The following is a 20,327-nucleotide window of genomic DNA, read 5'->3' as shown; positions in this document are numbered from 1 at the left end:
ATTCAGAAAAAACTTCTTTATGATCTTCTATTTGTTTTAGATCTGAGAACCCAGAAATGCATTAAAGAGGTTCTTTTGAATTCTAAAAACTTCTATATTCTATATATTGGCTTATAGTTTAACACTTCGCCGCCGAGCCCCCACCTGTTGCTGAGCATTTTTGTAAGAAAGCTGAAAAAAGCAGTGTTTTTATTAAGTTTCTACCTTAGTAACGGATTAGATTAATAAAGCAGCTAGTAATTAATATAATAAACTATATATTAATCAATAATCAGAAGGAATTAATTGGTTTTAAACATAGGGTCAAAAGTCAAATCCCTGAACTGAAACAGGAAGTTGTCTTACCCTCGATGGCCAGCATGGCTCTCAGCTCTCTGTTGAGCAGCTCAAACCGTCTCTCCAGATCGTGCTCTTTCTCCCTGCAGCAAGTTGGAGGAACAACACACAAACACACAAAGTTCATCAATATGTTAATGACTAAATCATTAAGTACTTAAAGAAACCTGCAATAAACATCGATTCAGCCACTCGGCCGAACCTTCTCCTGCTTCACATTAATCTACTGCGCATAACTGATACTCGTGCAGCCCTGGGTCAAAGAGTATTTGTGACAAAGAAAGCAGGAATTAAAGTGGGGGGGGAGTGTGGTGACAGGTAGGTTGTTTTAGCTGTATGCAGGCTTGATGTGTGTCTATGCAGCTCAAATTGAATTCCTTCCTCTTTCAGCCATATTAAAAAATGAGCTAATTCGGCTCCTAATAGAATTTGTCCTTCACAGGCGCCTTTTCTCCTCGGCCCCATAAAGAGAGAACAGAAAGGGCTAATAATCAGCCCTTCTGTCAATTGGCCACTTTAAAAGCCTCGCCTTTCCCACGATATAATGTGATTATGAATACTTCAATCTCCCAGCCACTCGCTCGCTTTGAAATTCTGCAAATGAAGAAAAAGCCTGTGTGTGTGTGTCTCCACCTGTCGCAGCTGACCACATACAAAGAGACTAGAGATAGAGTGGCGATTGCCACATTTCTATTGATTTCATATCCTTTCCACATGTAAATCAATGAGCCCATAGACAGAGGGGCTGAATGGAGTGCTCTCCTGTGGTGTGATACAGAGGAGATGCTTTTTTTCCTGTTTTTACTGTATACAGACAAATATGAAAAGTAAATAATAGGAAAAGGTGAACATACAGCAGAGAGAGCTGGTTCTGTCTCCTAATGAGGGCGTTCTTCTTGTTGACCAGCATGAACCACTCCTGCATCATGGCCTCCTCCTCCTCCTTGTTGTTGCCTAAAAAGAAGAAAAAAACATTCACACAACTTTTCACCACGCCACACTGGCTTCAGTAGGGACGGGATTATCTCAGCGATTAGCATCCATTGCCTTTAAAGAGTGATATCCGTCTCTTGGACCGAGCCGTCGGGTGGAACCCCTCTGCACGCCTCCAACGCATGGCTAATGTAAGCTTCGCCCATGCCTGGGGGCTAAAGCTCCATGCCCTAACTTACTTACAGGCTGCAATGGGATGCTAACAGCGGACACAGATGCAGCACATCGAATGGGGACCCTGAAGTGTCAGAATCGGTCTCATTCTTGTCCGACAGGATCTTAGAAACGCTGTATGATCCAACGAAAAACACTCCAAAAGATCTAACAGGATTAGCAGGTTTTATCCCTCAGAAAAGTCGGTTATTTTTCTTTCTTTAACTATTGTGTTTATCTTGTCACATCTCTCAGTCAGTTGATGTAAAATTGGCAGCAGAGGTTTATGGTACTGAGATCAGTCAAGAAAGTAAATGATAGGACTGTTTTACAGCATTTTGCTGTTCTGTTTTTTTTTCTCTACAGAACAGATCTGTGTGCTATAGTTCAAACTAGAGATGCACAATTAGAAGTTTCCTGGTCTATACAGAAAATGTTAGTTTTAAAACTGTAAAAGTGCAGAAAGCCTGAGTTCCTTTAAATCAAGACTAAAAACACATTTGTTTAGGATTGCCTTCGACTGTTCTAGTTAAACAGTTCAACTAAAACATTAGTTCAACTTTATTTTCTTTAGTCCAACTGTTTTTAATTTTCTTTTTTGTTTCTGCATTTTTTTATTTATTTTTTCCTACTTGCTTTTATTTTGTTTCTTTATCCTATATTTTTATAATGTAAAGCACTTTGCATTGTCTTTGTACTGAATTGTGCCATACAAATAAATTTGCCTTGCCTTTTAACGTCTTATTAAACAAGAAATCACACCTGAAAACGCAATCTATTCAGATTCATTCATTCATTCATTCGTTTATTAGGGGCTGCAACCCTTATCTACCAAATTAACATATTATTTTGCTTGTTGATTAGACTGTTGATTATTTTTTGGATTACTGAATTTATAGCCTATAGCAAAAACTGCCTTAAAGAGGCTTTATACTGGATTTAAACCAGATGTTTTCCATTTAATGGGTTTGGATAGAACATATACAATATTGTTTTATTTTATCTAAAATGCTGTTCAGAATAACTACTATTCTGAGTGGACTGCTCATTCAGTTTATGGCCTGTGTTAGTCTGTACGGCTTGGTTCCAGGGACTGTCTCTCAGATCAGCTTCTCTGATGGGCTCAAAAGTTCGGTTTTTCAGGGTTAATACAGAAATGAGTAACTCTAATTTAATGCTCTTCTAATACTCTTAGGAAAATATACTCATGACTCATATACACAGGGCAAAATCCTTGGTCATCTTTACCATCAACAGGCTGCAGCCATGTCCCGAATTCCTCGTTTTAGCTTTTTCCCCATTCTCTTGGCTTTTTCTCCACCTCGAGCTTCTTTTCTGAACAAACGGCTTTATGATCGGCAGTTCCGCGCAAATATATTGCGATACATCTGACAAAATCGTTTTTATAAACGTTTTTCTTTTTTTAAAGAAAGCATTTTAAATGCCATGATAATCACATTTAATTATTTTTAATTAGTGTTGCACCGATACCGATACTGCCCTAAAATGGTGGTATCGGTATCGGCGAGTACAAACAAATAGGGCACCGATACCATTTTGAGAGCCCTAAGTTTATTCAACTATTGTCACCCACTTCTGGTAGGCAATAAAAAGTTATACTGGATTCACTTTGTATTAGATTTTTTCCTGCTTCACAAAGGTAGGCAGCAGCTTGACAAAGCCATGATGGCACGTATTTTACATTATTATGGTATCGGTATCGGCCGATACTGCACAGCCAGGTATCTGGTATTGGTGCCAAAAAAATGGCATCGGCGCAACACTACTTTTAATGCCAATTAAGGCCTTAATTAAAAAATAATAATTTTATGACTTTTAATGATTTGTAGTGACCCTTGGAAACCCTGTTTTTTCCCACCTCTGCATTTGTTGCTTTGGATGTGCTCAAAACCTAAAAGCTCAGAACACACTGCAAGACGTCTCCACTTCTCTTCATGTGTGTCCACTATAGACTGCATGTAAACCAGATACTACAAACACTAAAAACACAGTTTGCTCTGAACCCATCATTAGTTTTAATGCATTAAACTGATGATTTTCAACATGATTTAACCTCTCTAAGGCCACCAGAGCTCTCGAATCTCTGGTTCAAACAAATTCTGAATAAACTACACTAATCATGGATCAAATCCTATTATCAAGGAATAAGTTCTAAAAGCCATGACTTAAAAATATACCTGAAATGTTCAGCCATGTTCACATCACTTTGAAAAACAACAGTCCTGATGCAACAGCTAAATGCTAAATATACCTGAAATGTTCAGCCTTGTCATCTGTTTAAGAGGATTACTCTGGTTTACTTCACCTCACCTGCTTTTTGCTGCCCACTGCCAGTCAGCTGGATGCAAAATACTCCTAAAGGCTGATTTATATTGAGAAACCAGTTCGTCTGCTTGTGTGTCTGAGGTCCAAACTTTGCACTATGGTTGGTCTTTAACGGTGTTCAAAGGATGGGGAAATATCCGATATGGTTATAGTAATATCAGACATGGATATCAGCCCAGATTTTTATATCTTGCATCCCTGTAGAGAAGGGATGATTCTTTTGAATCGGAAGATAGTTTTCCTTTTATGACTGAAAAACTTTGCAAGAAACATAATTAGGTCGATTGGAAAAATTTTTTTTGGATAAGGCACACAGTTATGTGTGAAGAGTTTCTTTTTTCTCTTACCAGTGTTCATGTGTTGTACTGCCTCTTCATCTGACAGAAACAGTTATAATAAAGCTCCTCCAATTTTAAACCCACAGGCATCCCGACTTATTTACCTGTTAATATCAGCCGTTCCTTTTTGCATCATATGAAAAGCAGAACGGAAACTAGATCAATATTCTCTACAATGATGCTAAATCTTTCTGCTGAGGAGTTTATTCTATATTTTCCTCTCAGCTGATAAAAAGAAATAAACTACAAAAACTATTTTTAGCAGATGCCTGGATAACGCTGTGCTCTGTTGAATTTCTCAACAAATACATTTTTGGGGGAGTTTCTGTGTCAGATTTCCAATCTGAGTAGAATTGGTGAAGAAATAAATGTTGCTGCTTGAACTGGGCCACCGCGCTGCTGCTGCTGACAAAAGGCGGACGTGTGGATTTGTGTGCGGACACCGGTGAGTGTGTGGACATTTGTGATACTCTGAGCTGGCAGATATATGTAATTTCATTTAGGAGGAGAAGGGAGTAGAGGAGTGAGAGGAGGGGGGAAAGAAAAGGAAGCTTCAGGATTTAAGCGGAATCGGGGGCTGGTGGATTACTGTAGTCAACTTTGAAATGGACGACACTCGGAGGGGGGATAAAGCCTGTGCTGACAGGTCATTGTGCTGCCTCCAAGTCAAATAAAACAAGCAAATAATAATGGCAAATATTAAGCTCCTGTGACATTGTGGCGAGGCGGGTTGGAAGACGAGGAGGGATTATAAAGCTATATCCCCCACCGCTAGCCAGCCAGCAGCTATCAGCCAAGCAGCCGCCGAATTTCATGAAGACGGAGAGGAGAGGGGGAGACATGGGAGGGAGGATGGGAGAGGAGAAGCGGGGTAAAGGAGAGAAAAGGAGAACAGAAAGGTTAAGAGGAAGGAGAAAACCAGAGAGGGAGGGATGAGCAGGACAGCATCATCCTCTCCAAGGTTGACCTCTGACCTCCAGATGCAACCCGACTCCTACAGAGACGCAGTTTATAAAAAAAAAAACTAAACATTTAAAAATGTTTGCAGAAGCACCTTGACTTTTCAGAGTCTGAAGTTCAAAGACTTGAGCTGTTTGGAGAGATAAAGATAACACAGTTTCACAGAGATCGAGCTGAATATAGACGGAGATTTAGCAAAATCTTTAGTTCTGATAAATAAATTGGGACGGATATAGGAAACGTAAAGAAAAACGAATTAGAAACCAGGTGAATTTTGAGCATCCAACATGAACGGCCTCTGTTCACTCTCACAGCGCAATACTCCACTGCTGAAGAAAAACCTACATTTTTACTCATCTGTGCCATTAAAAGAAAAAAAATTAAAAGAGGAAAAGAAAAATATTTGTATATTTATTAAAAATATTAACACACCATGATTCAGTTAACTAAATTAAATATAAAAAAATAAAAATCACTAATTTCAATGTAATTTGATGAACCAATAGAATAAAAAAGCTACATAGGAAAATACTGAATCAAATAGATCAATTAATATAGTCGTTGATGCTCTACTAAATGTTTTTAATTGGACTCATAAACAGTGTGCATCAACAAGATGAAACTATCAATCCTCTGTATGTTCAGAGGAGAAAATCTGCTGAATGTTGCTTTGTATGAAAACAAATGGTGTAAATATCCCTGGCAGCCAGCGCTGACACTGTGTCTGTGATTCCAGCCTTGGCCCTGAGATGCTGTGGATCCATCCTGGCTCCCAGGGGGCCATCTTGGACCAAAGCATCTGCCACTTTGGCAGGTTGCAGTCTGGATCTTGCTGCTCGCCTTATAGGCCACTTCTCAGCGCTCAACATGGAGCGAGAATTGGCCAAACTCTGCTGGGGCGAAAGTATTAAAACTGGCAGTGATGCAATGTTTGATCAGAACATCAAAGGCTGGGGAGGGAGGGGGGTATGAATGGAGATACACAGGGTTTCCTCACCCTACAGGAAAATTTATCATGTTTAATATCATGTTCAGATTAAGCTCAGCTATCGATGCGACGAGTAAACGCTAAAGATAAAATCAACGCTCGGCTGAGATACAGCTGATACACATATGCCTCTGTCTGATCGCCTCCCTCCCTCCCTCCTCCGTTGTTTCACTAAAAGACACACAATCCCCTTCAGGATACAGCGACACAAACAGAGGTGAGGAAACAGATCCTCCAAAGGACCGTTTCCACGCCTCAGTCTGCCTTCATCTGACCAGTGTGAGAGTTGGTAAGAGAAAATGAGAAAAAGTGAAGAAAAAGACCCTCCCATGTGGATTCCAAAGGATCTTGGTCTGTCCATAACATTGTGTCAAATTATTATTTGTGAACCTAAGATGCCATCTAGCTGCTGTTCTCTAAAGGAAAATTCAGACTACAAGGGAAGAGAGTGATTCCCACAGTCACACCTTGACGATTTAGACCAGTGTATGCCTGACATACAAAAAATACAAAAATTCTGGCAAAAATCCTGGCATACGTAAGTTAGGGGTATGTTTTGTATAAGTTATGAGTACGCTCAAAGGTACTGGCATACATTGACATATTTCGACTTACTGCACACGTCGATCATGCTCAAAATTTCTCGACGCATCCGAGTGTATACATACATGGGCCATAAGTTACAGGTAAGTTATCTGATCATTGACATGCGTTAAGTATAAGTAACTGCTAACTTATACATAACTTATGTCTAGCTTATCCAAAACTTATGAGTAACTTACAGATAACTTGTGCGTAACTTATCAAGAACTTATCTGCAACGCATATCAACGCATCTGACGTGTTTCAGACGACCGCTGAACGTTTCTCTAACTTACAGCTACTGTGTGTATTGGCAGCGTTTTGATATAAAAGTTGGTTCACAGGAGGAAACCAGTTCTCCTCCAGACTACATCTGCATCATAGAGTGAGCGAGAAGCTGAGAGTTATGGATCCTCCCTGCGTTCACGCCCATAGCCAACAAACTTCTTAGCAGACATGATGCAGAATCTGCTGCAACTGCAAACCTTTCTTTCTTTTATCTTTTTATGTATTTATTTATTCTTTAAATTTTTTTGACAGGCGGTAAACAGCAGCTAGCTTAATATCACAATCAAGTAAATCTTTTTATGCAGGCTGGGCCGCTCTGGATGCATGTCTGCCAACATCAGGACACTGGCTTGTGACATTTCATGGGCATTACGCTGCCATACGTTATGCATTAGTTAGGTTGTTGTTGGACTCTGAACTCATTATGAATACTCTATGTATACGCCCAAAATTGAAAAAATCCATAGAAAGTTCAACGTATGCCAGCGTTTTTAGAAGATTCTTGGATGTCAGGTACCGTATATGCTGGCTAAATCGTCAATCTGTGACAGGGTGCGTTCAGGATCGACTTGACAATAGGTGAGGCCAACATGTTTTTGGTGGACTGGCACATATTGGGCAATCAGAGCGAAGTGGTGGACATGTCATTTGTCCAGGTCTGTATTTGACTTAAATGATCAAACTAAAGGTACAACTTTTCGATAAAAAAAAGAAGTCGAAGCTCGTTAAACATTAAATCTTCTGACCAATGAGACACCAGATTTATTGATTGGTTATGAGCTACAGTGCGTGAATGACCTGGCAAGTATGTATTTGTTTGTCCCTCAGAGGTCTCCGTTGGAGATCCGTCAAATGAGGGACAGAGACAGACATTAAAAGCTGTGATCAAAGCACGTACATCTTGTTCCCTTTGCCATCATTTTGTAATTTAATCGATAGATTATCCATATAGCTGGTAATCCAATTTGTCTATCGGACATTTAATGATGAGAAGGGAGCGGGAGGAGATAGAGTTGAACTTTTCTGTGTTCAAGCCACCCTTCTCAGCTGTAGTTTATTTAAGGGCTGGAGCCGCGCTTGTGTCTCTCCCATCTAAGTGCCCGGCTGATATCAGCGGGAGATCGAGGAAGATGAAAGCCAAAGCCGCATAAAGGGAAAATGAGAAAAGGAGGAATAAAAAGAACAGGATGAACATTGTTTCCTGTGATTAGGTAAGAGCTCGTTAAAAGGCGGTCGCTGCTCAGGCGTGAATATTCATGATGGACCGGCCCTATCAGGGGGGGACTGGGGGGGGGGGGGGGGGGGGGGGGGGGGGGTTTAAGGAGCCTGGTTGAGGGTTGATTTAATTAATGAGTGGAGCGTCTTGTTAGGAAAGAAGAGGTCAGGGAGCTCTAAAAAGCTGAAAGCTTTTGCTTAAAATGAAAAAAAAAAAAGATTTGGCTTCATTTTTATAACAATGCCACTTATAACGCTGAATCACATTTTAATCAGTTATTTAAAGCAATTCACATCAAATCCAACAGCCGGTTCAACTTTTGCAACATTAAACCTGAGATGTGTGCAAGAATCACACTGTTCACTCCCGTCTACGTTTCACATGTGATTTCCTCCGCGCTCTTCACCGTTCTCCACTCAAGTGCTGCTGAGAGCTTTTTTTTTTATTTTCCAGGGGAGTCTTGGACGAGGCCTTTTTATCCGTCCTGAATGGGACAATGGTTCTAGAGCATAGAGCAGATTCCTGCTTTATTGAACCTGTGTATAATGTCTGCTGAATGGAACACATTAACTGATTCATGCTCTCACCTCTTCCCCCTTTTCTCCCCCAGGCCGGAAAAAGGAGAAAAGTAAAACCGAGGAAAGAAAGAGAATAATAAAAGAAGCCTCCTCTCACACTGTGGTACAATGAGTTCTTTTTCTACTGGTGTCATTTGTCAACTACTGCTTGCTTTATATCTCACACGGGAGGCGGAGATGCGAAGGAGGAGAACAAGGAAGTGGTCAGAGGAAGCAGAGCCATATAAACTCATGTCCTTAAGATTCTATTAGCTTTGGATTTATAGATATTTTCCATGAAATAGTATAAGGTTTACAAGCATAAAGACGTTTAATTCTAATTGAAAGATTCTGTAAGGATTACATGATGATAGTTAAAGGTAGGGGTACCCCAAAGGTGCAAACATGCTGCAAATACAAATGAGGGTAACAAAAAAAAATCACACGTGAAATAAAGAGTTCTGCACATACAGAAAGAAAGTTGCTCACAAGGTTTTCATCATGGAGGTCCTCCAGACCACTAGGGGGAGGTGATCAAAGACATTAACGGGATGTTTCTAGAGGATATCTGAGATTCTTTTTGAACATATATTCCTCTCTGAGCTAATCCAGTTTATGCTGCCTAGTGTTGAATGTCGTCTCCCCCTAGTGGCCTGGAACCCTTTTGTTATGTAAAACTAGCTTGTAACTTTTATTAGCTTACAGTTGTTTTTGCTTTTTGCAGAACTTTTCCGTTCCTCTGTGTTTTACCTTCATTTATGCATTTCTAGTGAGTTTCCTTCTTTCTGTAGCTGCAGCATTCTTCTTTTGTAGGGTTGTTCTTTTGTATGAGTTCTGTTTAATTATTGTTTTTGCAGTGGGTTTGCACCACTTAAGGGCAGGTTATGTGTGTCGCAGTGAGAAGGTCGCAGATATTTTGGCCCAATTTCATGTCCAATACTGAAGCCTGGTCTGTGTTATTCCACTCACCGACGCAAGAAGGACAATCTGGTCCAACTTCACGAGTTGTTTTCTACAATGGCGATCATACAAACAAAACAAGCTGGTAAAGTACCAAACAGGAAATACGCATAGTGTAGAGCGGATGTAGATTTGACCAATCAGAGCCCTCCTGTCTGCAGCAAAGTCTGCGGTCACCTACAATTTTGCACAGTTGCAGAGTGTCTGCGGAAGGGGCGGGGGCACATTTGCGTCCACTGCGACACACACGAACTGGTTTCCGAGAATAAATCAGCCTTTAGGAGTCTTTTCAGCCAGCTGACTGGCAGTGGGCAGCAAAAAGCAGGTTAGGTGAAGTAAACCACAGTAATCCTATTAAACAGATGACATAGCTGAACATTTCAGGTATATTTAGCCTTTAGCTGCCGCATCAGGACTGCTGTTTTTCAAAATGATGTGAATCAGTTTAAGGATAAGAAGGCTTCCTTTTTTGATCCATCACAACCTAAATACTGGAGCAAAACAGGGACAGAGTTAACCCAGTGGGGCTGAGCACTGGTTCCTCTAGAAAGATAGCGCTCCAGTCAGCTCTATATAAGGTAGAAGGTACTTCTGAACCTGTGCTGCTGTGTTTTCCATGTATGCATGCTCTGTCCTCTAAGCAGATGATCACTCATTGCCCACTGTCACTGCATGCCTACTGAGGAGAACAGTTTGCTACAACTTTCGATCCACAAAAAAAATACATTTGCCTTTATATCGTTATATCTGATATTTGAGTTGATTTCATAGAGCCTGTATGCAATTGTACTAAATTTAACAGTTTTTATATCTCTGGATAAAAATAGTACCTGTTTGTTGTGTCAAATGCTTTAAGGTCAAGTTGTACATTTAAATGTGATGCTATATAAATAAACCGCATTAAATGAAAGTTGTCTGATTTTCTATGGGAGTAAGAGCAATCTCTTCTATTTAAAAGGTATTTTTTCCACATCTTATTTGTCAGGGGGACACTAGCAAACAAGTGTCTCTGGACATTAAGGTGTGCAATGCCGATGGTTCCTGTTCTAGTTATTCACATGAGCATTATTAGCAGGAGGATATGTTGGACTATGAGGACGGCAGGGTGGATTAATCTCTTCATATCCGTTGTTTTTTGGGATGTGACACAGTATTCCCAATAGGTTTCATGTCTCCAGCCCTATCACACCTCCTCGCTCTCATCGGTGGACTGTCCAGTTTATACAGAAACAGAAGCAAACAGACATGATCCTGAGCAAACACATTTGACCTGAAAGCTAACAGCAGATCAGCCTCCAGACACCTCTCATTCCTTCAGGCAGGGGGGTAAGTCAAACAGCTCACAGACCGACTCTGGAGATTTAAAATGCTAACATAAGAGGTCTTCTCCTGCTCGAACATGGAGAGTTTAAAAGGAAGTCATCTATATCAGTTCTTCTCTCTCAGTTTCAGCACTCTAATTTGACCCATCTTTCCATTACATTTCTATTTCTATGTAACACAGTGCTGTAAAGATGATATAATTTCACTCAGATTGAAAATGAAATAAAAACCTAATTTCCAAATATTTCTATTATCGTCTCTCAGAGTGAGCCAAGCTGTTACAATCAAACATAGACCTTTGCTGGCCTCAGCCCACCAGCGTCTCCTCCCTCTCACCTCCCTCCCCCAGTCCATCAAATTGTGTTTTTGCCACAAATCAATAAACATTAACAGAGAGTGGCAGACTATGGGCTAGTGGAGGCAGCCTGTGCCTGTTAAAGCTTGGACCGCCCTGTCTGTATCGCAGCCTGAGTGAGAGGGCCAGAAAAACATGAAACATAGAGACACACATGAGGAGGGAAGGAGGACTCAGCTGTTTACTGCAAGCACCCCCTTCAGTTTGAGCCGCTCTGAATGGTCACCTAAGCTCAAAAATCCAGGTAATATTTATCATTTTTCATCTTTTTGCAATCAGTGAACACTTCCTACCTAAGCCTACTGTATCACTTAACATATGTTTAGGGTCAATGAGGTAACACAGTCTGTTCAGGTTACTGAAATTGGTGCAGTAAACATGTTTCAGCATGTCTATAGCTCCTTCTCCCTGCAACAAGAAAAGCTATGGAGCAGGTTTGATTCGGGAATGTCTGTAGACATTTGGAAAACTTCAGAACCATGTAAAAGATCTCCATTCTTTAGAACAGGAGTGGAGAACCTTTACCCATCTTAACCATTTTGTCCGGCCCACTATGCTATTTTTAGATGAATACAAGAAACAATTAAATAATACAAATCTATAACTATTTCTGATATATATCAATCAATAACACATGTATCAAAGCAAGGATCGGGTGTCAGGGAACCAAACATAACTGAATATACGTTGATGAGTAAATGGACAGGTGTCAATCAAGGCTGCTGAAGAAAAAAAAAGGCACTGGAAGTAATGGGGGAGATAAAATCTAGATGGACAATACAAGAGTGAGCATATTAACCCGGAGGAATTGAGAGTTGTGAACTGATTAATTTACTGCTCTGTCATTGTTTGGATGTGCAACAATCAGTGTTTATAAAACCAGAGGGTGGCAGAAACCATATTATAAAAGATCATTTTGTGGAGAGCGAAGCTGGAACCTTCCTCCACTCTGAAACATCAGCTGCATTTGGCTTCAACATGTCTTTTCAGAAGAAAACCAATACAAGATACAAATGAGACTTAACATCTGAATCCCAGTCATAATTTCTCTTCTTAAAGTATTAAAATAACAGAGTTAAACTAATCATAATAAACAGATCAATCAAGATAGTTGGTAAATGCCAAAATAAGCATTTCTTTGAAAGCAGACGTACACAAAAATATTTTAAATTTGGTATAACTTAATTTAGAGTTTCATGACTAATATATTTAGGATTTTATTTAGTCCTCTCTGCAATTTCCAAAATTAAGGTATTTAACTCTGAAAACAGTTTTTTTTTTTTTTTTTTTTTAAAGTAATGGCTTCTTCCTAAAGGAGTGGCTTTTCAGTCCTTATCGGCATCTGATATGCAAATGTTACACCAAACTCTGGGACACAGAACCCGTCTACTTCCCGAACAGTATCAGTGCATATAGCTTCCTGATATCTGGTCTGAAGGAAGCAGTGGTTCCCTAACAAGGCATCCATTGGCCCAAATTTGAATTAACTTTTATCAGAATCTTTCAAAACAACTACAAATGTCTTGGCCTTCCCAAAAACTTTTAAAAGGCAAAGTTGAAATTAAAGAAAAAATTATTTGCATCTCTTTGTAGTTCTATTATTCTGATAAGCTGAAATAAATGCTTAAACCTGACCTAAAACAGGAGGAGTTAAGGAAAACAGCACGAGACAAAATGTGGCACACTGAAAAAGAAAGAGTGGCAGAGAAGCAATGAGGTGTTTAACACACTCAACTGTTTGCACTCAACGTTGATTAGACATTAAAAGTAAAATAAATTAGTGTAAAGTCGACAGCAAAATTAAAAGACTCCCTCCTACGTTAGGTCTCTGTATTATAACGCTACGCCTGTCAGCTGACCTTAGTTTTAACGTCAGAAATCCCTGCTCTCTCTCTGATGCTCAACACAACCATTTAACGGAGCTCCAAATAAGACGATTTACAACCTGTCCCCACTTAGCCAGGGGCAGAAAAAGGAAAATCAAGGGGCTTGTAATACACTATTTCTCAATTACCTTCCTCATTATTGTCACCCGTGTTCATTACTACTATTATCTGTCTTCCTGTTTCACCCCCACTTTAGGCGAGCTGCAGCCGTGGCTGTCATGTTGGATGAAGAGAGGCTAGAAAGCAGCAGAATCAAGAGCTTTTTGCAGGGCCAGGGCACTTCAGGTAATTAATAAAGCGAGAGGGGGCAGATGAGAAGACGGAGAGGCTGTGAGCATAGGCTCGGCAGTGTGTGTTTTGGCTGAAATGCCTGATTGGGGAGCTCACCTGCCGATACCCCCTAAAAGGTATTTCATTAGCAAGGCTTTTACCATACAAGCAGAGCAACAAAGCCTCGGCTACGGCTGTCTCCACTCTAACTCTGCAGGGCCCTCCAGGACGTCTGGGGCTGTGTGTGGGAAGAGGAAAGGAGAGAGAAGGAGCAGAGAGGAGAGGCTATCCCCGTTCATAATCTGATGACAAAAGGCAAAAAGGCATCATCCTATTACCAGCATGATCTTCACCAGCTAGTGCTAGCTCTTTTCCACAGGGGCTCTCTTTATTATTAAGGGGAGTGGGTGATAGGGAGCAGGAAAAGCATTGAGCTCTGGGACAAGAGTACGTATGAGAGGGGGAAGAGAGGAGACCCCATGCTAAGGTGCTGTTTGGAGTCTCTCATCATCTTTCAAGGCTAGATTCTTTACTTGGACCACGTCTATGCATCCGTTTGGAAATTATTGATAATTCATTCACAGTTCGCCTCGTTACAACAGACGACATGTTTAATAATCCTCAATAATGGATCTACACAGTGGAGTGACAACCGCAAAACAAAACTAGGTTAATAGTGCTCTCGCACCAAACCTTTGGTTTTGTTTTCGAACCTGTCTCTGATTTTGGTTTCCGAACTCATCTCATCTGAACCCCTCGCAGACTCTGGTTTCCGAACCCCTCCCGGACTCTGGTTTCTGAACCCATCGCGGACTCTGGTTTCTGAACCCCTCCCGGACTCTGGTTTCTGAACCCCTCCCGGACTCTTGTTTCCGAACCCCTCCCGGACTCTGGCTTCCGAACCCCTCCCGGACTCTGGTTTCCGAACCCCTCGCGGACTCTGGTTTCTGAACCCCTCCCGGACTCTTGTTTCCGAACCCCTCCCGGACTCTGGCTTCCGAACCCCTCGCGGACTCTGGTTTCTGAACCCCTCCCGGACTCTGGTTTCCGAACCCCTCGCGGACTCTGGTTTCTGAACCCCTCCCGGACTCTTGTTTCCGAACCCCTCCCGGACTCTGGCTTCCGAACCCCTCGCGGACTCTGGTTTCTGAACCCCTCGCGGACTCTGGTTTCCGAACCCCTCGCGGACTCTGGTTTCCGAACCCCTCGCGGACTCTGGTTTCTGAACCCCTCGCGGACTCTGGTTTCCGAACCCCTCCCGGACTCTGGTTTCCGAACCCCTCGCGGACTCTGGTTTCCGAACCCCTCGCGGACTCTGGTTTCTGAACCCCTCGCGGACTCTGGTTTCTGAACCCCTCGCGGACTCTGGTTTCTGAACCCCTCGCGGACTCTGGTTTCTGAACCCCTCGCAGACTCTGTTTTCTGAACCCCTCGCAGACTCTGGGTTCCGAACCCCTCGCGGACTCTGGTTTCCGAACCCCTCACAGATTATGGCTTCGGGACTCTGGTCTCTGGAGGGTTTGTCTTAACCCTAGAGAAGTTTGCTTGCAGTCCATTTGCGTGGATGTCTGAGACAAGATGATGAAGAGTGAGCATTTTAAGTTAAAGAAGAAGAGGGAGCAATACTCCCCCCTAATACCTCTGTACAACTGTGTGACCAGAACATTTCTTCCAGAAGAAACTGGTCATCAGGCCCAAGGGAATGTTTACTGCTGCCATTACATCTAAAGCAATTTTTTTCAGGTTTTATTAAGCAAAGTCATAAAATGTAAAACTTATGATCATGAATAACTCTGTTACTTAAACTTTCTTACACACACCTTAATGTGTATGCTTGGATCTCACATTCAAGTCTGCGTTTACAGTCAGTAATTTTAGAGCTGCTAAACTCAGAGATTTAGTATCCTCTAATAGGGGGCGATAATGCACTAGTTTAGAGGAAACACCAAATAGATAAAAGGAGAAGAAAAATATATCAGATCAGATTACTACGTAATTTTGGGACACCTTGTTGTTCCAAAGTGATAACTTAGCAACCACAATCAGGAAAACTATTCTCACTGTAGTTCTGATCTGTCAGCCAGGGGCAGATCTAGAGGGGTGGCCTGGAAGAACTAAAGCAACCCTTAGCCAGTCATTGGTTCCCCCTACCTGGAGATTTGTTGCTCACCCTGGGATTCAACTCAATACCCCTGGAACAAGCAGTTCTCCTCTAAGCCTGATGGTGGCAGTATTTTAATGCTGGTATATTAACCAAAATTTGAAAAAATAAAAAATACAGAACAAAATCACTCACAACAATATATTACAAATAAAGAGGACTAACACAGAATGTTTAGTATTTTATCAATTAGTTTTTAGGTGTTATAGGGTAGAATTTATTTTCTCTGCGGTCAACTAGAAGAACATTGCCCAACCAATTTAATGTATACATTATTATAGAACCATAAATAAATAGAAACGGCACTAATCGCCCGTGGGTTTATTTTGATCAGTATAGTTTGACCATAAGATGTTTTTGGTGCCTATCAATTTCAGCCACTCCCCTCAGTGCACAGAGGCCCCTGCATAACCAATCAACAATTCCTAGAAATGCCAGTGTTGACTGTTTGGCGCCACTCTCTGAGAAGGAGTGGAACTGCACCTCTATGGTAATGGCCAACTTGTCATTTAACTCTGTGGATGTCCACAGAGACATTACTACGACATACACGATACACGCTCATCTTTTAGATTTACTTCAAATGATCAAAAAAAACCCCAAAACAATATCTATTTCTCTGAACATTCTTGTTCATAATTTATTTCATTCTCATTATAGCCCTGCAGCAGTGGAGCAGAGAGACCAAATGAAAGAGCGGGGATTTAGTCTGTTTTCTTTGCTGAAGTATTTTGTCTTTGGCTCAGTGGGGGGTGCTTGCACATTGCCTGGGGATACACAGGAGGATTGTGGGAAATAGAAGTAGCCGAGGGAGCACTTTTTTCCTGAACTGCAAATTCAGACATGCTAATAAAAGTGAGCTGCTGCTTCGGAGCAATCTTTGCTTCACTAGATCCCACAGCCATGAATAAACGGGATGTTTGAATACAAAGCCACACTAACACCTTAATTCTTTCTAGAATGTTTTAAACCCTGAAGATTTAACCTCGGCGTGAAATCTGTGATTTCCCAGCATGCAGAGACAATCTATACCCCCTCAGGTTAGCAGAGCAGGTAAGATTTGACATGTCCCACCTGTGGAACGGGATTATCAAACATCTACTGGAACCTTTTAAAAGTTATATAATGTCAGCATCTTAATCCTTCTAAGTTCACTGAAACCATCTTTGTGTAAGACATGTGCAATGCAAATGATGTGCCTTCCTCAGAGAGCGACCAGTGAAAATTTGACTACTCATCTTCACTGCACTGTAGGAAAGAAGCAGCTCTACAGATGATGGGGCTGCTGATTAACCTCAAAGGAAAAGACGTTTTAAAGAGAGAAAGGCTCTGTAAATGGACTCGTGGTCCTACTATACTTTGGGACAGTAATTAAAAATGCTGTTTCCTGTTGTCAAAAGATGCAGCATCAAAATCCTGCATAGGTATTTGCATGCCTGTTAAATAAACTGACCTCGGTGTACTTGTTCCCAGATGAAAGGATGCAAATCAACTGCCATCCAGTTTGACTAGAAGTTTGACAGACTTTTGGAGGTCTGTGAAACCACCTGACCCCGTCCAACAAATTCCCCATTCTCATCATCACCGTCGTCTTTCTCCTCTGTAGCCTGTGATGACCTGGGTGTGTAGCTTATTAACCTCTCCATCAGTTCTTATCAGCCAATGAATAGCCTAATCATCAGCTCCTTTTCCTGTATTTTAGAGGGGGAATTTCTCCTCTTAGGTCCACACACGGCACCCTCTAAGTCATACACACACACAAATGGCAACTGGGTTTCAAATATTTTATGAGCATAGATTGCGAAATCTGTGTGTGTGTGTGTGTGGGGGGGGGGGGGGTAAATTAATGGCTGATTTCTCCTCTTGCTTTGATGGCATTAAGAGCTCTCTTCTTTTCAATGTGCCACGCTAAACGCTTTTCTCTCCTTCTTTTCCATCCATTTCTTCCTTCTTTCTTTCCTTTTTTGACAAGTGGGGCCACCCAGCAGAAAGCAACTGATGCAAAACGCGGGAGTAATCCCCCTCCCCATCCATCCACCACCCCTCCTGCAATCTTTAGTCTCTGACACAGAAGCCATTATCTGTGGGATTTAGTTAAAGCAAAGCTTCATGTATTTGTTAGGTGCTGGGTTTGTTTTCCCTTCTGACTGCTCTGCTTGAGAGTGGCTGAGCTGGGAGAACAAGGGTGGGAGGTGTGTGTGTGTGTGTGTGTGTGTGGGGGGATTACGTCACCAAAAGAGCCAAGAAGACGGGGTAGTTCACATTGTTATGTAGTAACAGGGTTCCTACACTTTCTTCAGGTCAATATTACACAGTTCTCTAGATGCAAATGTCTCACCATGATGGATGGATGTTTAAACTAATAATAAGGAACTCAGTCTGGACAGAAAGGTTTTTCCTGGTCTCTTACTGTAGGGAGAGATTAGAAATCCTACAGTAGGGTTCATCTTTGCTCCAGTTACAATTTTAAAATGGAAATCAGTCTGATATAAGCAAAGAACAAATCAGCCTAAAATCTCTGATATAAACCAGCTGATGGAAATTTTTAAGTTAATGTAAATTATTGTTAAAATAAATTTAGTCAGTTGTTTTCATACCTATAGGTTGATTATTGACCTCTGTATTAGTACTATTACCTGATCAAGCCTGTTTCTGATATTCCATGCTAAAAAAAAAAAAACAAAAGTAAGAATTTGTGCTGATTTTGTATTAAGTTAATATTCAAAACAACAATATTGGTATTTTATTGGAAATAAAAAAAAAGTTGTATTTGGGACTATAAAATCTAACTTGAGAAAGGACTATGTACTAAGAACAGAATAATGCTTTTAAAAAGTTAAAAGTTTAAATAAACCTCAATCAACTAAACTGTTCTGTGAGAAATAAACAGAAGCTAATATGAAAAATAATAATAATAAGAGCATATCAAAATGTTTGTTTTTACCTACAATGCATCCTTTTCATGACATAAGAAAAACTCTTATCTTTTTTTTCTTCCAGCAACCTATAGGTTTTACTTCTTTAATTGCCAAACCTTCCTTTCTGTAACACCACCTTAGGGCTCTTTGAGCACAGAAGCAAAAACTCACAGTTGAATCTGCCTGATAGAATAAGCCGAGGCCTGTGGGGTTAAGCCAGGTGGGTTTAGCTCTCTGAGAGGCTGAGGTGTGAACTATTTGGGGAGCTTATAGGGGAGGAGAAACATGAGATGATTTAGTGCTAATGTAAACCTTAGTACCTGTTGACAGTGTTAATTGGGACAGCTCGACAAACACAAACAGAGATCTGCAGGGATTCTGATGTGAGCCAAAGAATCACTACCTGCAGAATCCACACTGTAGACCAACGAGCTGGCATCACCTATTAGAGCCAACACCGCTGGAGTGTATTTCTTTAAAACAAACAGCTTTCCTCTGTTTTTAACTCTACAAAATCAAATTATATATCTTGTTATTTCAATACTAATGGAGGAACAATAAATATTTTAACCTATTGAAGTGCTTTAAGGGAAATTTCAGAATGAAAACTTTGTGCAAAGTGACATCCACTGAACCGGCTGACAGACGGATGCTGCCTTTTCAGCATGAACTGCTCCTCCCGCCCTATTAGCAAAGGGAGGGAGGTGTGTGTATGTGTGTGTGTGTGTGTGTGGGGGGGGGGGGGGGGGGGGTGCTCGACGCTCACCCCTGGGGTAGATGTTAGAACAAATTTGAGAGGTGTCATATTACACGCCTTGTGACAAGAGGCCGAGGGGAGGTGAAACGATAAATTTACTTAATGAATTAATCTGCAGACCAGTAATGGCTCTGCTAACAACATTAGTCATCCCTCTCTCATCTCTGAGCAGAGATTCAGAAGCTTCCCCTCCCTCGTCTCCACCACTCCCGTCTAAATCCGCTCTCTCTCTCTCTACACCCATCCTTTCACAAATTATTTTAGGTTTGTTTTAAACTAATAATAATGAGTTAGACCAACAACAAAGTTTCCAACATTTGTACCTCTTTGTGTTTCTATATCACCATGTTCCTCAGTGCGTGTGTTATTGTGACAAATAAATCCCCTTTCAATGTGGGGACGGCATTACATTACAAGTGACACTAACACCAGGCGGTTGAAGCCTCTGGGCTTCTGCTTGAGCTTTGACTCAATACACAGATGCAAAATTGCTCTGTTTAAATAGATATTTAAATGGAAATGCATCGGGAAGGACAGCTGTTGGTGTTTGTAGCCCGAAGTGCTCATTACAATGGGAAATGGGACAGGGGTGTGTGTGTGTTTGTGTGTGTGGCGGGGTAACAACGGTAGCAAGGCGAGCAGCTGTGTTAGCACGTGAATGGTGTAATTACTGGCCAAACCTCGGTCATTAACCTGCATTGTTGAGTGCCACCACATCTGTTACCATAAGAAAGCCTTGATTAATTGACTGCAAGGTTGAAATTCAATTAGCAGCTCAGACTGCAGTTTGTAAATTAAATAATAATGAAGTGGAGAGAAACGACACAACAGGTCAAAAAAGAACTACAGATGCAGTCATCACAGGTTCTGATTAACGATTTTTAGCCAATTTAGATCTCTATAAATCTCTATAAAAAAAAAAAAAGGAAATTTAACAACT

At 41.1% G+C, this 20,327-nt stretch overlaps 1 protein-coding gene across 3 annotated transcripts in view; it reads right to left on the bottom strand.

The window, feature by feature from the left end:
* ehbp1 (EH domain binding protein 1) overlaps nucleotides 1-20,327 on the bottom strand; it is a 186,223-nt gene that overhangs the window by 6,697 nt on the left and 159,199 nt on the right. For all 3 annotated transcript variants that reach the window (XM_038307428.1, XM_038307430.1, XM_038307429.1), the window contains 2 exons: nucleotides 1,191-1,290; nucleotides 346-419 (listed from right to left, as the gene is read on the bottom strand). In XM_038307428.1, coding sequence (XP_038163356.1) covers nucleotides 346-419; nucleotides 1,191-1,290 — 174 coding nt within the window. The remainder of the gene's footprint in view (nucleotides 1-345; nucleotides 420-1,190; nucleotides 1,291-20,327) is intronic.

Source organism: Cyprinodon tularosa, unplaced genomic scaffold, assembly GCF_016077235.1.
Source record: "Cyprinodon tularosa strain WSP-4 unplaced genomic scaffold, ASM1607723v1 ctg61, whole genome shotgun sequence".
Classification (NCBI taxonomy): domain Eukaryota; kingdom Metazoa; phylum Chordata; class Actinopteri; order Cyprinodontiformes; family Cyprinodontidae; genus Cyprinodon; species Cyprinodon tularosa.
Note: the sequence above shows the minus strand (reverse complement) of the source record. Positions and strands in the feature narration are given on the sequence as shown.